Source organism: Podarcis melisellensis (assembly GCF_964234715.1).
Source record: "Podarcis melisellensis genome assembly, chromosome: 7".
NCBI classification, from domain to species: Eukaryota; Metazoa; Chordata; class Lepidosauria; order Squamata; family Lacertidae; genus Podarcis; species Podarcis melisellensis.
This window is the reverse complement of record NC_138539.1, coordinates 49028436-49046383: the sequence shown is the minus strand read 5'-3', so window position 1 is coordinate 49046383 and position 17948 is coordinate 49028436. Positions and strand designations below refer to the sequence as shown.

The following is a 17948-nucleotide window of genomic DNA, read 5'->3' as shown; positions in this document are numbered from 1 at the left end:
AAATAGGCCGTGTTTGCTTGCTGATGCAACGGAGGTTCCGCTTTCAAATAAACAGTGTCTATAACTCACAGTGAGTTGTCTATTTGTTCTGTCTCTGCGTCTTACAATTTCTGGGAATTAGTCTCATTTGTTTATGTAATACTTGCCCTTCGCTAAAAATATTACTAGACCACTTCCTTCATCATTTGAACCTTAACTTTTATAACTAAATAATTCCCTTTCAAGAGCTAATAAAAACTAATTATGATTTCAGGTTTCTGAGAATTGGAGCTATTTTTTCCTAAAGCCCTTTTCTACTGAGTTGAATTGTTAACCATACAATTCCACTCCAGGTAACCTCCAATGAATGGGATTTACAGTTTATGAGAAGAATTTCATACCAGTGATCTAAACCCACAATTTTCAATGTATCAGACTAGTGTACAAATTGGAAACAACTCAGCTTAAATCACCACCTAACTAGTTTGTGGATTGCATTTTTGTATGCTATTTTTCCTAATGTTTACATTGGTATGCATACTTCACCCAAATATATGATTTTTTGGTACACATTACGTGACGGGAGAATTGCATTCTAAAATCGGGAAAAACATGAATTTTGAAGGATGGCTGTGTTTCTGTTCTTGTGTTGTTTTGTAAAGTGTGAATTAGGTAGGTTGGCTTTTAAATGTGAACTGAATCAAATTTCTACCCCATTCCTACCCTAGATACAAAAAAAATGATCTTCTGAATGACATAGACTTGCCTTGGTACGGGCTGTGATTTTTCACAATGCTCTGCAGACATAATAATAAAGCCACACAAAAAAAGCCATACAAATGCATTGAGAAGGCCTAGGATTCTGTACAGTGCACTGCAGGCCTCTATCTATCTATCTATCTATCTATCTATCTATCTATCTATCTATTATCTAACTATCATCTATGTATCTATGTATCTATCTATGTATCTATCTATCTATCTATCATCTATCTATCTATCATCTATGTACTGATAGTTATTGCATTCAGATTGAGAACTGATGATTGTTTTGTTGTTACTAGTATTATTTATGTACTATTTTTCTTTATTCCACTTCACTGTCTTTATTTTTTAATATTTTATTTTCTTTGTTAAATTTGCAGATTTCCTGAACCCAGTACACCGTATGTGAATTGGTGCCCTCTGCCCTGCACAATCTATTGGCAAGAACTGCTGCCTATGTATATATATTAACAAAGCCTAGTCTACGTCACAGGGCTGTGATTATGATTGCTTTGATTTCTGACCTGCCCCTCACCATAAATTCTCAGGACTGATTGCAACAATATAAAATTCATTTAAAAAAACCAGTTAAAAACAAATTACAGTTAACATTTGAGCTTAAGGCTGCAATTCTATACACTTGCTCCCGGGTATGCCCTACTAAACTTAAAGGTGCTTACTTATAAGTAGATCTGTTGTATAGGACTGTATTACACATGCCGTTTTGTTGAGGCTCTGAATCTAGTTAGTGCAGGGCAGTTGGGCTATCATTAATTTATAACTAGAATAAGATTGCTGTTTGAATAATTAACCAGACTATCAGTTTAGTGGTTTCAGAATTTTTACGTGTTTTAGGAAAACTGTATTATGTCAGATTCAAACTTTTAAAGCCAATAGATTGTCTGAAAGTCCATTAGCTGTACCCATAACAATTTAATTTATGGAGGCAGATAGTTCCAGCATGCATATGAGAGAATTGCTAATATAGACTTGTCTGCTTAAATCAGTGGCCCCCAACCTTTTGGGATGTATTTGGAAATCTGAGAAACTGTAGTGGGCATCACAAAAATACCCATTTCTACAGAAGAAAAACTGGTGATATTCCCCCTCCAAAACAGGCAAACAAACACCTACATGCACCCCAAACAAACACAAACAAGAAAAGACAGGAACTCTCCCATAAGGCAATCCTCCAACCAAACTAAACAACCCCCCTATTTTTTAAAAAAAATATGAAAATTGGGAGGGGTTGTGGCTTTGATGGGTGCTATGCTCAGGACCCCAGTTTAAATTAATTAGACCAGAAAATAAATCAGATGTGATCACTGAGTGTGTTGGAAGTTTGGTACTGGCTGAGTAGTGGTGGCTTCAGCAGTCGTAAGATGTGCCCAAGTTAAATCTGTGAGTGTATAAATAGGTTGTCATTGATAGGAACTTTTTTTAGTCTGGCTTTGCAGGCTCCTTACAGTTTGATTCTATGCATGTCTATTCAGTAAGGTTCAATGGGGCTTACTGAGTGGAAGCCTAAGTCACTCATGTTAGCTATCTCCACTGCTAGTGGATAAGGGTAGAGACAGAGGTGCCCACCCTCCATGATTAAAACCAAAAGATTAAAAGGTTGCCCAATCAGCTGACTAGCAATAATAAATGGATAAAGAAGGAAGTCGATTTGGGGATATTAAGCTAGTCTCATGTTACCACAAGGTAACTACTTTCTGAAAAGTAGTGAAGGCTGTAGGTGTCCTTTGTGACTGAACTGCAGAAGGACAGAATCTGACATTGGGTGAAGGATTCAGCATCCTGTGAATCTCAGTATTCCTTCTTAAAAGAGCAGCTTCCTAGTGCCTAAAACTGAAAATCAATTTGAAAGTCTGTGGTCAATGCCTGAGCTGGATATCCACTGACCCAAGAGCAGGACCTCAGTTCCCTGCATGGGCTCTTGCCACAGTTAGCAGTATCAGAAGAAACTGTGAAATAAGTAAGAAAATATATGTGCCATTTAGCATGCGACATTGAGGTTTTCTGAATGTGGAATTATTATTATTATTATTATTATTATTATTATTATTATTATTATCATCATCATCTCAATCTTGAAAGGTGCCTTAATTCAATTCAACACAAAGATATAGACTAGGCAAAGTGTTATCTTTCTCAAATGCTTGCAAGTGTTACTCACACACAAGCCTTCTTGTGTCTCAGCCTTTAGCTTAACACTTCTCAACATGAGGCAATGTGAAGTTTATCCTGTAATTGTTGTTTATAGTTCCCCTAGGAAATACAGTATGTTATGAATGCATCTTGTGTTACACTGCACAGTGTAGCTCCTCATAAGCAGGTGGTTTTAAGAATAAGTTCTTTGTGCTTTAAATGTAGCTGCCTAAGCATTTCTTAAGAATATAAACATTTCCAGTGTCAGAAACTGGGTCTGTTATTTGTGTGCTGCGGGAGATAAGAGAATGTCAACATGAATTTTCAAATATTAGACCGGTCCTAAAAATATGCTCTAAAAACTTATCAGAAGCAGATGATTTTCTAGATATCGGTAACTTCTCAAACCATTATGTACTGGGTAGTTTGATATTGCTACCTTAACAAAGAAAGCATGTTCTGACTTTTGCTTACAGAAAATGATTTCCTGAATTCTTTATCATGCTATGATGCTATGTGTGTGTGACTGTGTCTATGTGAAGAACTGTAAATCTTTCTCATTTTCTCTCAATGTAATATTTTTCAGCTTCTTAAATATTAATGCCTTTGGCAAATGCATTAGGATTCAAGCGATAAATCTAAGAACACATATAGATAGTTATCTCCAACATTAAAGTTAGACTGACAGTCTCCTGGGTATTGGAGAATGGCCATGTATATATATTATTTATATGAACTGTTATATGTCATTAAGTGCTAAACCCATTTTGTTTTACATTCTCCTGTGCTTCAGGAAGCAAGACACATATTAGACCTTTGCAAAGTATATTCCAGATCAATATGATAAGCTTTAAAGAAAACTGCCTATGCATAGGTTGCTGACAAACCTACTAGAATATTTTTCATGAACTAAGGGTCTAGTTTAATTATTCTAGCATATTGACTCTTGCAAGGTCTGCTGTAACACTATACTTTGGAATTTGACTCTTTGAAAAAGACCTGATCAAGCAGTAATTTGTCATACATTAAAGTCTCCCATTTGCACAGTGTGCATGATCGGTTCTGAAGGAGTTTGGCTACAAGGATACTTTTCCAAATGAAGATACTTAATATCCATTTCAGGTTTAGACATGACCAGGGGAGGACTGGAATTTCATCAGCATCCAAGATGAGAAGTGAAACCAGGCCTGGTTGCATCATCCTACACTGATGATAGTAATTTACTAGCCCTGATTTGGGGTGCTAGTCTGGACTTTTTATGTAGCTTTATATTTATGGATCATGGTATTGGTGCAGCTGGCAAATGTTTGGTATAAAAGGCACCATGAACTATGACCCTGGTAGAGTTCCTATCTCATACGTGACCTGGAAGAACAGCCAACATCTTGACCTTAATAGTTGCAGGAAAGATCAGAGCACTAATCCTTGTATTTACCAGAAAGATTTATTTATCAATTCCCTGTAAGCAGGACCCAGACTTGCCTCACTCCCTTCTCTATAGAAGTTATTTAGACCCAAAGTATACTTAAGCTCAAGGATTTTCAAAAGTTCACAGCTCCAGTGGACTCCCTCATTGATCTCAGAGATCACCCGTAAGGCTGGACTCATGGACTAATGGGTGAGAGATTCCTAGGGGAAAGTCTAACTCTCACAGAAGGCACAGATCTCAAATCCCTGACCTTGTATTCCGCTTTCTCCAATGTTATGTATATGCCTTTTCTTCAGTATGTTCAATATTATGTTAAAGAATGCAAGTTAGAATATTGCATTCTGGATTGCAGTTCTAAAACTTTAAGATATCATAATTAGCAGAGAAAGTTCTGATGCTTGTTACTATAATTAAAAATAGTTTAAAATGGCATTTTCTAAGTAAAATCAAGGGGTTTTAAAAAACATTTACAAATGGTGAGACATAAGTAGTTTGTACTCAGTGCTCCAAAGGATGGTGAGTATCCCACTGCTTTTGTCATTGAAGCCAAACACCAGACTACAGTCACATGAGACTTGATTTCCATGACTTATTTTAAATTGAAATGCAGCCTTAGGAAGTTGCCAGTTTCAGGGGGCAATGGAAGGCACATGGGGCCAGAACTGTTCCCTGGGCCATTTTGCCAATCCCAATTGCTTCTCCCTCAGCTTTTATATACTCTGTTGACTATAAACTGTAGTCATTCATAGTTCCAAGCAACTAACTTCTGTTAACCCCTAACATATGTGGCCTTAAAATATTAATATCTCCAGCTATCATATCACTGAGAAAGGGATGATAAGCAAAATATTCCCTTGGTGAAAAATGTAAATAACACATTATCCACATAGCATGCTATGAAGGCTGCTTTGGAGACTTTTATGATAAATTCATTGTATTCCTAGGTAGTACAGAGATGAACCTAAAGTGAAATAACTTTCATTAGGCTGTAAAAAAAGTCCACAACAGTGACCTCAAGCCAAGTTAGAAATAGAACACATCCATTTTTACAAAGTATACCAGACTACAACTGTCTGGAAAATAGAGTAGCACCATTCAGTGTCGGATACGACCAACTCATATATGTCGAAGCTTTGAGCAGAAATTTGAACAGGGGGGAAGTTCTAATGGTTTTCAGTTGACTATCAGTAATAGCTGCAATAACAGCAGACTGTGAGGAATCAAGTTAACATTTTTTTCTCTTCATAATCCAAAAGTCTTGCACTTCTGCCAAATAATTTAGAAAAGAAAAAGGAGACTCCAGGAACTGCAGATTTGTGTAGCAGTTTTTTAAAGTGGTTTTTTTTTAGTATTTTAAAGAACAGAAATTGAACTGTATATACTCCCACTCTGAATATAATACAACAAGTTAGGCACACATGAGTCCCAATGAAATAGAAGGAATTAAAAAAGGACAGTTAATGCTTTGATTCCAGTGAAATCAGACTGCAGTCCTCCCCCTGCCCATATATGTGGAGATAGTTCCACATGGTATGCATTTTGAATATTCCAAGCACATAGGTTAGGCATAACATAACAACATAAGGAGAACTTTAGAGCATAGACTGATCCAGTCCAGCATCTTGTCCTCACAGTGGGTCAACAGATGCCCACATGTGGGACCTGAGTGCAGGTTGTGCTGATCAAGGTTCCTGCAATTTGTGTTGTAAATGACTTTTGGAATTTGTATGTAGAATACATGATAATTGCACCTGAGTGGTGAACAATGTATTTATATTTATTTTAACACACACAAAGTCAAATCTCAGACACTGGCGGAGAGAGAGGAGTGCGGGGGGAGCACACCGCCCCCGGCAGTGCGATCCTGGTAGGGTGCCATCGCAGCTGTCCCCCCCCCCGCACTGGGCACCACACCCCCACAGGCGCCACACCACACCCCCAGGATGCATGCCACGCCCCTGCGGGCAGCACACTCCATCCCCAGGACGCATGCCAGCCCCGCCCCCACCGTCTCTCTGCCCCTGGTGCCAGAGCATGAAGCTCCGCCACTGATCTCAGGTTCCATATTTTAAGAAGCTCTATTAAGGCCAAATGCACTTGTAAAGAGAGAGACATTTTAGTATCAGGTTTTTAAAAAACAAAGCAAAACAAAACAGCAGCCCTATGTGCAACATATTACAGTAGCCTAATCTGAAGATTACAATAAAATGGTCACTATGGCTAGGCTATGTCTGCCCAGGAGCACTTGCATTTGGTTTACCAGCAGACACAAGGTGCCTCATACCACAGGAGGCACTTGGGCCCAGGGTCATAATGGTATCTAACAGTACCCCAAACTAATTTTGAAGGAGGCAGTCCTCAGTTATTCAATGTGGGTATCCAGGTAAGAGACCTTACGTGCACAGCACTTCATTGCACAAGCACTCCCCTCGAGAAAGAGGAATCTGCATGTAGAAAATTTCTTCTGCACACACATCTCCCTTGCTGAACGGAGGAGTCTGAGTAAAATTCATATAATGGCATTGGCATTCTGAAGGGACATACAGTCTTTTAAAAGACACAATATATTGATTAACCTATGCCCAGTTGGCTAGTGCCTTTTGCACCCATCCTTACATCTTACTTGCTGAGGACTAGGCAAGAGCCCCAAGGTAGGAAATGGCTATTTGCTCTAGTTCCAGTTGTTAATGGAGAAATCCGAGGGCTCCCTTGGACAAAAAAACAAGGACACCAGCCAGGAATACCAGAGCGAAACAGCAGCCAGTAGGCTTGGTCTTTATTGAAGACTGTCGTGACAGGACTCCCATCTGCCACCAGGTGGAAACAAAATGGAAGCACAGAACAAAAGAAGACTCCATCCCCCAAACTAATCCCCCAAACTACACCCCTAGAACTACATCACAATTACATGATGACTACATCATTGACACATCACAAAAAGGAGGGGTTGAGGGAGGAGTTGTGGAGGTAACCTGAGTATCTTGTCACCTGGCTGGTTCCTCCTCTCCCCCTCCCCATGAGTCATTTCCAGAGGACAAAAGGGAGTTGGCAGTTTCCTGCCCCCAGAGGGAAGATCTGATCATTGTCCTTTGTTCCAGTCCGTGTTGAATCCACTCCCATATGCAAGTCCTTCCCCATTTTGTAGTCCTTCCTTCATGGAGTAAAATAAAAGTGGAACAGTGCAGATCCGATGTATGGTTGATTTTCTATGAATTTATAACAGAAGCGTAGTGTATGTTGTGTGTGGAGTTTGTACAAACTGAATGATGGGGCGGGGGTTTCCCCTGTGACATGGTCTTCATGGGGAGGGTGTCATTGCTTATGTTGCCAAAAAAGCACAACTCATGTGCAAGATCAAGGTATGAGCAGGCTTGGGGGAATCCTGAGGTTTGCAGAAGTAAAAAGATATTTAGGAGGAAAAACCCCTAAGAGGGAAAATAACCCCTAAATAGAGGAATGGGGTATAGTGGCTAGAATCCTCAACAGAAAACACTCCACGCTGCAAAATTTTGCTGCAGGACCCACGTGTTATAGATTTTACCCATCCTTTGAACATAATGCAAGGCTCTTAGTTCAATATAGGAGCAAGACGGGAGAACATAGTGCCTTTTTCCTATTGCAAAGATCCCAGTTTCTTCCTCCTCTGCTAATGTTTTGAGGATTGTTACAAGAAGATATGTTTTATGTCATTAGTATTTGCAGACATTGCAGCTTGGGTGAATTAGATTGGAATAATCACTTACAGTTACTGGCTTTATTGTCCTGGCCCTCCCGATCCAAGGAAGACACACTTCTGATAGTTAACTCTTTATCAACAAAAACCCCCACTTACAGCAGCTTCCACAGTGCTCCATATACAAACACCCATGCTTCTAGTCTCTAGTCCAGTGTTTCCCAACCTTGTGCCTCCAGCTGTTTTTGGACTACAATTCCCATCATCCCTTGCCACTGGTCTTGCTAGTCAGGGATGATGGGAGTTGTAGTTCAAAAACAGCTGGAGGCACAAGGTTGGGAAACACTGCTCTAGTCAACAGGTCTAGGCCCTGTACAGTGGTACCTCTGGATGTGAACAGGATCCGTTCCGGAGCCCCATTCGCATCCTGAGTAGAATGTAAAACCCGTCTGCACATCTGCGTGTGTTGCGTTTTGCCACTTCTGCGCATGCACGTGACGTCATTTTGAGTGTCTGCGCATGCGCGAGCGGTGAATCCCGGAAGTAATGTGTTCCCTTACTTCCGGGTCGCTTCGGAGCGTAAACTGAAAATGCTAAACCTGAAGCATATTTAACCCGAGGTACGACTGTAGAGCAGTTGCAACAGGGAGACCCCAACCTCTGGCTGGTTTATATACCCTCCCCATATGCGATGTGTGCCTGTAACCCGAAACTTTGCCTTCACATTGCTACTCTTCCTGCTTCAAGCGCCTCCTGGCTCTAGGAAACAGAGGTGTGGAGGAAGGTGAGGAGTCTACTGACCCATCTGTTGGCTGAACAACCTCTTCCCATACACGCGCATCTGGCATGCCTTTCTTGGTCTAGCGGGTAGTGGCACTCTCTGTCAGCTTCTTCCTACTTAGTCTCTGTTTGGCCTTTGCAGAACTAAGCAGGTTTGGGATGTGGTTTACCCACGCTATTAGCCACAATCCATATCTATCATGTACCTATCATCTTGTTTCATACTGTGTTTTTATGCATTTTCCTCAAGCCGCTTCAATCTGAATTGAGAAAAAGAATGAGGTAGCTTAGTGGGGTCTGCCTGTCATTGGCTGTGGCTCCACCTAGTGTTGGTCTCTCTGTCTTATGGCCTAACAGTTCCATCTGCCACTAAGCCTGACCCTCATGTAGCCCAGATGTTGTGCCACAATTGACAGAATTAACATGAATCCTGCTCTCCACTGTGGTTGTGTTGAGGGAACGGACACAATAGGAGAAGTTATTTGGAAATGTTAGAGCTTACTAACATTACCAACACTACACCATCAGGACTGGTGTCTAGACTCAATTTAAAGTTCATTTCTCTCCAATGCTTCCAGTACTGGCCTGTTCCCTTGCTGGTACGCCTGGAGGGCAATGACATCACTAACCTTGTATATTTTTTTTGCTGGGGTAACCCTGTGGCTATAAGCACAAGGGGATATAGGAGCTATTCTACCATACCCCAAAGGGTCCACCAAGGATAAGATTATTCTATTGATGTAATATTTTGTTGTATTATTTGGAAGCTAAGTTCTGTTTGGAACTGTTACAAATGTTATCTTGCTGTGTGTTTTTTAGCGTAATGCATCTGTATATTTTTTAACTAAGGAGTCATTATTATATGTTTGCATTCTTATCACTTTGGTATTAGACAAAAACATGTTTCTTAGAGCAGATAAATGAAGACTTCACTTAAGATTTATTGATTGGCTCCTCTAAGCTATAGTATCCGGCTACCCACTCTCCTATTGATTTTGAATGTTGTTAGTAATCACAAAGCTCAAGGTCAGAGCAATTCTATTTAGTTCCATAAGCAACAGCACTTGTGCTGAACGTAGATATTTTGCTGGTGCATTCTGCCATTGTGGAACAAAAACAACTTAAGAATTAGCAAAGAGGTAGGTCGTTCGAAAATGAAGATCACTTGAAGCAAGCAGCATGTATCCTAGGTATATGAACATATGATTTATAATGTTTTATCTAAACACCAAGGGCTTATTTAGCCAGTTAGGGAAAGCATACCCTCAGTTAAATTTTAACCTTATGCAATGGTCTCCAACACCCCAGACAGTGGATAGCAGATGAGAGGGTAACCATACCCACTGCCCTCTTTTTAAACAAAGAGTCAATATTTACCGTACTTATTATTTACCATTATAGACTAGACTCAATTTCATCTTGTTGGATCCCGGAATACTGAACACAACATAAATGCGTGTTTCATATGAGCGGGACCCATAGCCTTTAAGGGGGTGGGGAATTGAAGCTTCATAAAACGGTTCATAAGAGATAATTGCAATGGTGCAGCAACATTGTCAGGGCAGGAGAATGGTGGCTTGTAAAGGCTACATGAGTGCTCCTTTATAGCTGCCGTTTGGGAGGAGGCAGTTTGTATCATTTGGCACCATTCATATTACAGGCATATACCCATTAGGATATTGCATTCCACATAGAAATCCTAGCAGCATTGATACAGCAGTCAAGATGCTATATAAAATACAGCACATCAAGTGCTGGGAACATGTAATGCCTTTTCAATAGAAGCACAGCTTCAAGAGAAGACACCTAAGCATACTATGGTCTATTCTGGATAGCAGTGAACACTTGTGGTTTCTGCAGTGCAGCAGTTTGGACTTGAAGGTGCTTTGAGTCCCTTCGAACTCTAGAGTTCTATGATTTAGGGTCCTGGTTCTTTCCCAGTCCTATTGTAAGAGATCCTAGAACCTGGAGATGTCAGGGATTGAATCAGACTGAACAGTTTAAAGTTTGAACTGCATAAAACAAATGAGTAATAATGACACAGCTAGTGGTCTTAAAAACTGAACATGGGTAATGCATGAGTGGGACGTGAGTGGCGCTGTGGGTTAAACCACAGAGCCTAGGACTTGCCGATCAGAAGGTCGGTGGTTCGAATCCCGGCGACAGGGTGAGCTCCCATTGCTTGGCCCCAGCTCCTGCCCACCTCGCAGTTCAAAAGCACGTCAAAGTACAAGTAGATAAATAGGTACCGCTCCGGCGGGAAGGTAAACGGCATTTCTGTGCGCTGCTCTGGTTTGCCAGAAGCGGCTTAGTTATGCTGGCCACATGACCCGTAAGCTGTACGCCGGCTCCCTCGGCCAATAAAGCAAGATGAGCGCCGCAACCCCCGAGTCGGTCACAAGTGGACCTAATGGCCCTTTACCTTTACCTAATGCATATTAGTATTTTTTTTTTAAATGCAGCAGACTAAGATATGTTCATGCTGAATTGGTTCCATTCCCACCTTTTTATGGCTGATTCCTCAAAGCTATTTTAGTAGTAGCATGGTATGCATACCTTTCTCTTTGTCATTCCTGAAATGACTACTTCTGTGCCTCAACAGGTATTGTTCCAAAGCATCACTAGAGGGTGCTGACATACTATGCTAAATGCTGAATGAGAAATTGGACTCAAGTACTGGAGCACACCCAAAAGAAAAAATGATGCTTAATGTGTATTATACAAACAATAACTATGCCAGTTGCTCTTTACTAGTTGTACGGCAAAGTATGAACCGAGGAGTCTCCTCTACTCCTGAGGGCTTCCTGTGTTATCTAGAACCCCAGTTCTGCAAGGTTCTAAATAAAGCAGGTATAGGAGACTTCAGATGCCCACCAAATCATGGACAGTGACAGGCATAGGAACGCAAGAGCAGAACTTAGCTTAGTTCCAGCTTTCTTAGGTCGAGTGCAGCCTTTACATGTGAGCAGCATAGCCAAATATGGATAGCACATTTGAGAGGCATAGGAAGACAGGGATACTTGCACATTTAATAGTTTTATAGAAGAAGAATTTGAGTGGATGCATGTAGCTTCATAGCAACACTCTGTTTATGTTTAGTCAGAAACAAGTTCTGTACATTTAAATAGGGTTAGTACAGCCATTAGGAATTAATCAACCATAAAAAGGTGGGAAGGAAACCAATTCAGCATGAACAGATATTAGTATATAGTCTTAGTCTGCTGCATTAATTAAATTTCTAATTTAAAAATATTTTTTAGAAGGGGGCATTTACAAGCAATGTGCAGCTAAAAAGTCAACTTCTTGTAGATGGAAGTTTCAGCAGGAACAGGATCAAAATGTCAGGGTCCAATTCCTCATTATCATATCTGCGTAGAAATAGAAATAGACGTACAAGCTCTCTTTGGCTTGTCCTAATATGCTACTACACATGGCATTCAACTTTTGGCATGCTGCTACTTATCCACATTTAAAGTGATTTCTATTGGCTTGCTATAAGCCTGAATTTAGCACAAGGGAGATAGAATCAAAGAACTGGACGGTTCTTTTCGGGTAATCTAGCCAACCATCAGCACAGTGCAGGATTTGCAATGTGAGATGCAACTGCAGCAGCCCTGACAAACCTCTACTTAAATGCCGCTACTTCCTGAAGCAGTTAGTTCCACAGTCAAACTGCTTGAAGTTGCTCTTCATGTTTAGCCAAAATCCATTTCCCAGCAATTTCACCCATTTGTAGCAGAACCAGAAAAAATGCAGAAGAGAGGTGTGTGAGAGAGATGGAAAACCAAGGTTGTGATATAGATTGAGGGTGATGTCAGGACATCTGCTTGTCATATGGCAACATGGTCCAATGAGTCATATGCCTGAATTCCTTCTCGTGTATGGCATGTCATTTCCTCTTTGCCTCAGTTTTCCATGTGCAGTGACACATATTTTGTAATGCATGCAAAATTGTCAAGACTGGGCATGGAAAAGGCAAGGGGAAGAGCAGGAGATGTCTAGTTCTCAGACTTCCCCAGATAAGGCCATCGGTCTTCTGAATGAGATGGCCCATTTAATAAATGGTTTGATAAATAAATATCTTTTAAATTTAACTCTGGGTATTTACTTTGTTTAATTCTGTATCCTTATTCCATTAAAAGATTTGCATTTTCCCATGCTTTCCAAAGAGAGGAACTTCATGCAAAAAGATTGAGTTTTACATAATACACAGACTTAATCACAGTTACTTCCCTGAAGGCAGCATAAAAATGTATTAAACAGATAAAATAAACAGTCCCACTGAATTCAGTGAAACCCATTTGCAGGGAAGTGTGTTTAGTATTAGAGCCTTACAGGACAGCACTATAGATGTCTACTCAGAAGCAAATCTCAGTTGGTAGAACATGAGACTCTTAATTTCAGTGTTGTGGGTTCAAGCCCCACATTGGGCAAAAGATTCTTGCATGGCAGGGGGTTGAACTAGATGACCCTCATGGTCCCTTCCAACTTTACAATGATTCTAGATCCTATTAGGTTCAATGGGATCTGCTCCTAGGTAAGTAGATATAAAACTATAGGTTGCAGTGTGATCCTATTCATATCTATTCAAAGGTAAGTCCCACTGAGTTCAATGGGGTGTGTTCCCAGGTACATGTGCCTAGGCTTGTAGCCGAAGCAAAGTCAAAGAGACTATATTTCAGGGATTCTTCTAAGATTTAAACTCTTCTTTGGGTGTAGCACAGAAGTAATGGATTCAGAATGGAGTGATTTGACACTAACAATGCTGCTTAAGCTAACATATATGTATAATGATAAAAGGAACAAGTTGGGATTTGTAAAGGCACAGGCATCTATAGATATGAAAGAAATTAGTATGGATAAAATTAACAAACACATGTAATGGAAATGTCTGGTTATACAGATCTTGCAATGAGATCCATATGGTGAATCCTTTATGTTTGCACGCATGGTTTCCTACTTAACTTGCCCCAAGGAGGTGCTATGGTATGTTGAAATTGATTTCATTGCTGGATTTGAGTTTTAGCATGGCGTTTCTCATACCTTTATGACATCCCTCTCCTTTTCTAAGTTTACAGTTACATGCTCTAAATCGTATCTCACTGGATATTCCAGCTTGATCCTAAACATATTGTACTGCCTCAGCTCTTATCCAGCTGTGTTGCTTTAGACAGAGATCTAGCCTTCCCTTGTTCCACCTCTTGTTATGGGAAGCCTTGAGCCATGATTGTTTACTGGCCTGTTATCAGTATATGACACATCAAATTGTTGCAGCTCCCTGGTGTCCCGTCATCCCAAGGGAAGAGGTTCTGCATCCCAAAGAGAGACATTGTCTTTTCAAGTTGCAGACATGCTTATACTAACATAAGCCTACATAAGTGGCTATTGAACCATGTATTTTGTAGATAATATCTCTGTATGTTTGACTATGGTGGCTAGTATAACCCACAATATGTCTAACTATGAGACTAGAGCAAACTGAGTCTTATCAGTGGACACAGCTGACTATCAACATGGACAGGATCTGTGAATGGGCAGTTAAACTGGTGTCGTATATGAAGGATCTAGGGTGGCTCATCTTGCAAGGATACGCTTCAGTTCCGCAACCACTGATATTCATTATCATCTTATCTCAGATTCATAATGCTTGTTTCAACCCAGCTGGCTCTTTAGTAGTTATTTAAGTTATCCTCAATGATCAGCACCTGCTTCTGCCTCTCTTCTTAGCCATACATGCAGACAGAACAGTATTGTACTTCATCAGACTATATTATTGCTGGTATAAGAGTGCTTACCTATGCCAAAGCATGAGTGTGATGCCATAGATAAGGTAAGATGGCTAGGGCAATGTCTGAACTATCGCAGCAGCAATTGTACTGATTATGAGCATTTTCTCTTGAAAGTTCAGTGCACAATTTTATTGTTTCTCTGCAAATCTAATCCACAATACAGTTTTGAGGCAGTTGTAATTGATTTAAATGAAATATCTTCTGCGATTGATAATCAATGAGACATAAAACACTGCTCAGTTTGAATAATGATGGGTCTGCATATTGCAGTGTTTACTTTTTTAATTAATTTCTCTGAATCAACATTGCAATGCTACTGTATTCTGCATTATCTATTGTTTCAAGATGAATGTGTGGCATGGAATTTAATGCAAGCACTACCTATTCAAATTTAAATTTAGGCATTACTATTCTGTTTAATGAAAAATGAACAGATGTGTAAACGTTATATTGAGTTGGTCTTGATTAATGGTGTTAAGAACAATTTTTTAACCAAAAATAATCAAATTCAGTTTTATACACATTATTGGTTTCATGGCACAAGCATACATCTGTCGGGACAGGGAAGACTGACAATAGTACCACAACCTAACTTGGGGAAAGGATGAGACCAGGAAATATTGGGCAATGTAAAATCTTGTACATGTACAGCACTGAGCATGAAGAGATGAGCAATGGGGGGTGTATTTGGAACCTTTCTGAAATGACATGATAAGCATTCAGTAAACTATAAAACAGATTCAGTGTCAGAATAATTTTGAGAAGGGAAAGCAATGTAAAAGAAACCTAAGGGGCTGGACACATTCTGCAGCTTACAAGCATGATGAGGACTGAGTTTACTGTAAAATGCTGATTCTATGTTTTCAAAACGGTGCATCCAAGATTGATTTTTTTAATGTGTAGAGCAATCCTATAAAAAAAACTGGTTTCCCGAAATATGAGGAACATTGCATTTTGCAAGAGAAGTGATTTCATCTACTGAATATGACACGCATACACAAATAAGGAGGATAAAACAATGCTTGATGAAGGGAGAATCCATTTTGACCTGATAGTTTTCTAGTGAAAAACAAGATGGGTAAAACTCATTGTTAAACTTTTTAAATGTGAGCTGAAAAGTTACATAAATTACTGTACTTACCAAGCTGAACTCTTCCTTCAGCTGAATGTAAAGGTAATTTATGATACCCCTGTAAATGGAAAATAAGCAAAACCTATGAATGCTCTCCTCCTCTCCTTCCCACCACCATTCTGGTTTTATTTTAGTTTGTTTCTTTGTTGCTATTGTTGTTTTCATATAACAACCCCTGCAGTGCAATTAAATATAAATTTTTAAAAGTGAGCTGGTAAGTTTTAAAAATAAATGCAGTCGTGTTGTTTTGCCTGCCCTGCGCAATAGCTTACCTGAGACAGGGATCTTTTTCTGCGGGTCATGGGAGCAAACTCCTAGGGAACGAGGGGGCTTTGCCCTCCCATGAAATATTTGAGGGGACCTTGCCCTCCCAAAGTTGATGGGCATTGCCATTCAAATGGTGTTCCTGCAACATGTCATGTGATTATATGGGTGGGGCTTACCCCCCTATTTTTTTCAAGTTGCCATCCCTGCTGCGTAGTGCTATTTTTCTAGAAAAAGAGGTGCCAGAACTCACCATGAAGGCCTCCATTGTTCGCTTATAATGGCAATGGCGCCTACCTGAGAGGTGCCACCTGAGAGGTGTTCACATAGTTCCCCAAGACTTTTGCACAAGCCCTTATAATGTCTGGTTTATACTTTAAGAAGAAGGAAGGATTAGGAACACAAGGCCTTGCCTCAGATGGCAACAACTGCCAAACTTTCCATCATATATTAAGCTGTGAAGGCACAATATACTTTGTTAATCTAGTGTGTTTGGGAGAAAAAACTTTCAAAACACAATTTCCCTTTAATTCCAAGGGCACACAGCCAACGTAAGAAGATTTATATGCTCTCCTTGTGGTGCTCTGTCAAGCTTCATGTAGCCAACTGCTTTCTTTTGTGGTCTTTGTATAGGCGGAGAAAAAAAGTGTAACAAGCATGTTCAACGCAAGGGAATGGGAGTGACGACTGTTTTCTAGTGATACTTGTTAGAAGTGAAATATTTTTAAAGAATGCCCTAGAGATCAGTTGGAGTGCAAATTTCCTCTAGTCGTGATATCCTGCTGCAATATCCCTTGATTCCGGTAGATGTAAATTTGTTCATCATCACTCTGTAAACACTCAAGAGGGTGCGGGGCTCACACACTTCCAGATGTTGAACAATAAAACCCATGCTTTTCTTTATGTTATTCCTTCTTTGTCTTCAAGCCAATAAGGGTTGCAGGTAATCCATTTAAAGTGCATATATATGGACGCAGGTGGTGCTGTGGGTTAAACCATTGTGCCGCTTGGGCTTGCTGATCGAAAGGTCGGCGGTTTGAATCCCCGCGACGAGGTGAGCTCCCATTGTTTGGTCCCAGCTCCTGCTAACCTAGCAGTTTGAAAGCACACAGTGCAAGTAGATAAATAGGTACTGGTCCAGCGGGAAGGTAAACGGCATTTCCATGCGCTGCTCTGGTTTTGCCAGATGTGGCTTAGTCATGCTAGCCACATGACCCGGAAAAACTGTCTGCAGAAGTGGACAAACGCCCGGGCTCCCTCGGCCTTTAAAGGGAGATGAGCGCCGTAACCTCAGAGTCATTCGCAACTGGACTTAATTGTCAGGGGTCCATTTATCTTTACCTTTTCATATGTTTTCTTATTTTCTAAAGGCAGATTTCTGGCCCTTAATGTTGCAAGAAAAGGTATGAGTGAGCATAGGCAATGTCTGATTTAAAAAGCCCCAAGAGGACTGATGTACCATTGCTTAGGTAAAGGTAAAGGGACCCCTGACCATTAGTTAGAGTTGAAGACAACTCTGGGGTTGCGGCGCTCATCTCAATTTATTGGCTGAGGGAGCTGGCGTACAGCTTCCGGGTCATGTGGCCATCATGACTAAGCCGCTTCTGGCGAACCAGAGCAGCACACGGAAACGCCATTTACCTTCCCGCTGGAGTGGTACCTATTTATCTGCATGCACTTCATGCTTTCGAACTGCTAGGTTGGCAGGAGAAGGGACTGAGCAATGGAAGCTCACCCTGTCACAGGGATTCAAACCACCGACCTTCTGATCGGCAAGCCCTAGGCTCTGTGGTTTAACCCACAGCGCCACCTGTGTCCCCATACCATTGCTTACCAGTCCTTAAATGGCTACTGCCAATTTCCAGGCACACTTCAAAGTGCTGATGCTTACCCATATTTTCCTGAATGACTTAGCACCTGAATACTTAAAGGACTGACTTCTATCACCTAAACCTGCCCAAACACTGTGATCACTTCCAGACAACC

General features: G+C 40.6%; 1 protein-coding gene across 1 annotated transcript in view; it reads right to left on the bottom strand.

The window, feature by feature from the left end:
* GNAL (G protein subunit alpha L) overlaps nt 1-17948 on the bottom strand; it is a 169747-nt gene that overhangs the window by 129907 nt on the left and 21892 nt on the right. The window contains exon 3 of the mRNA XM_081918106.1: nt 15708-15756. Within this exon, the coding sequence (XP_081774232.1) occupies nt 15708-15756 (49 nt within the window). The remainder of the gene's footprint in view (nt 1-15707; nt 15757-17948) is intronic.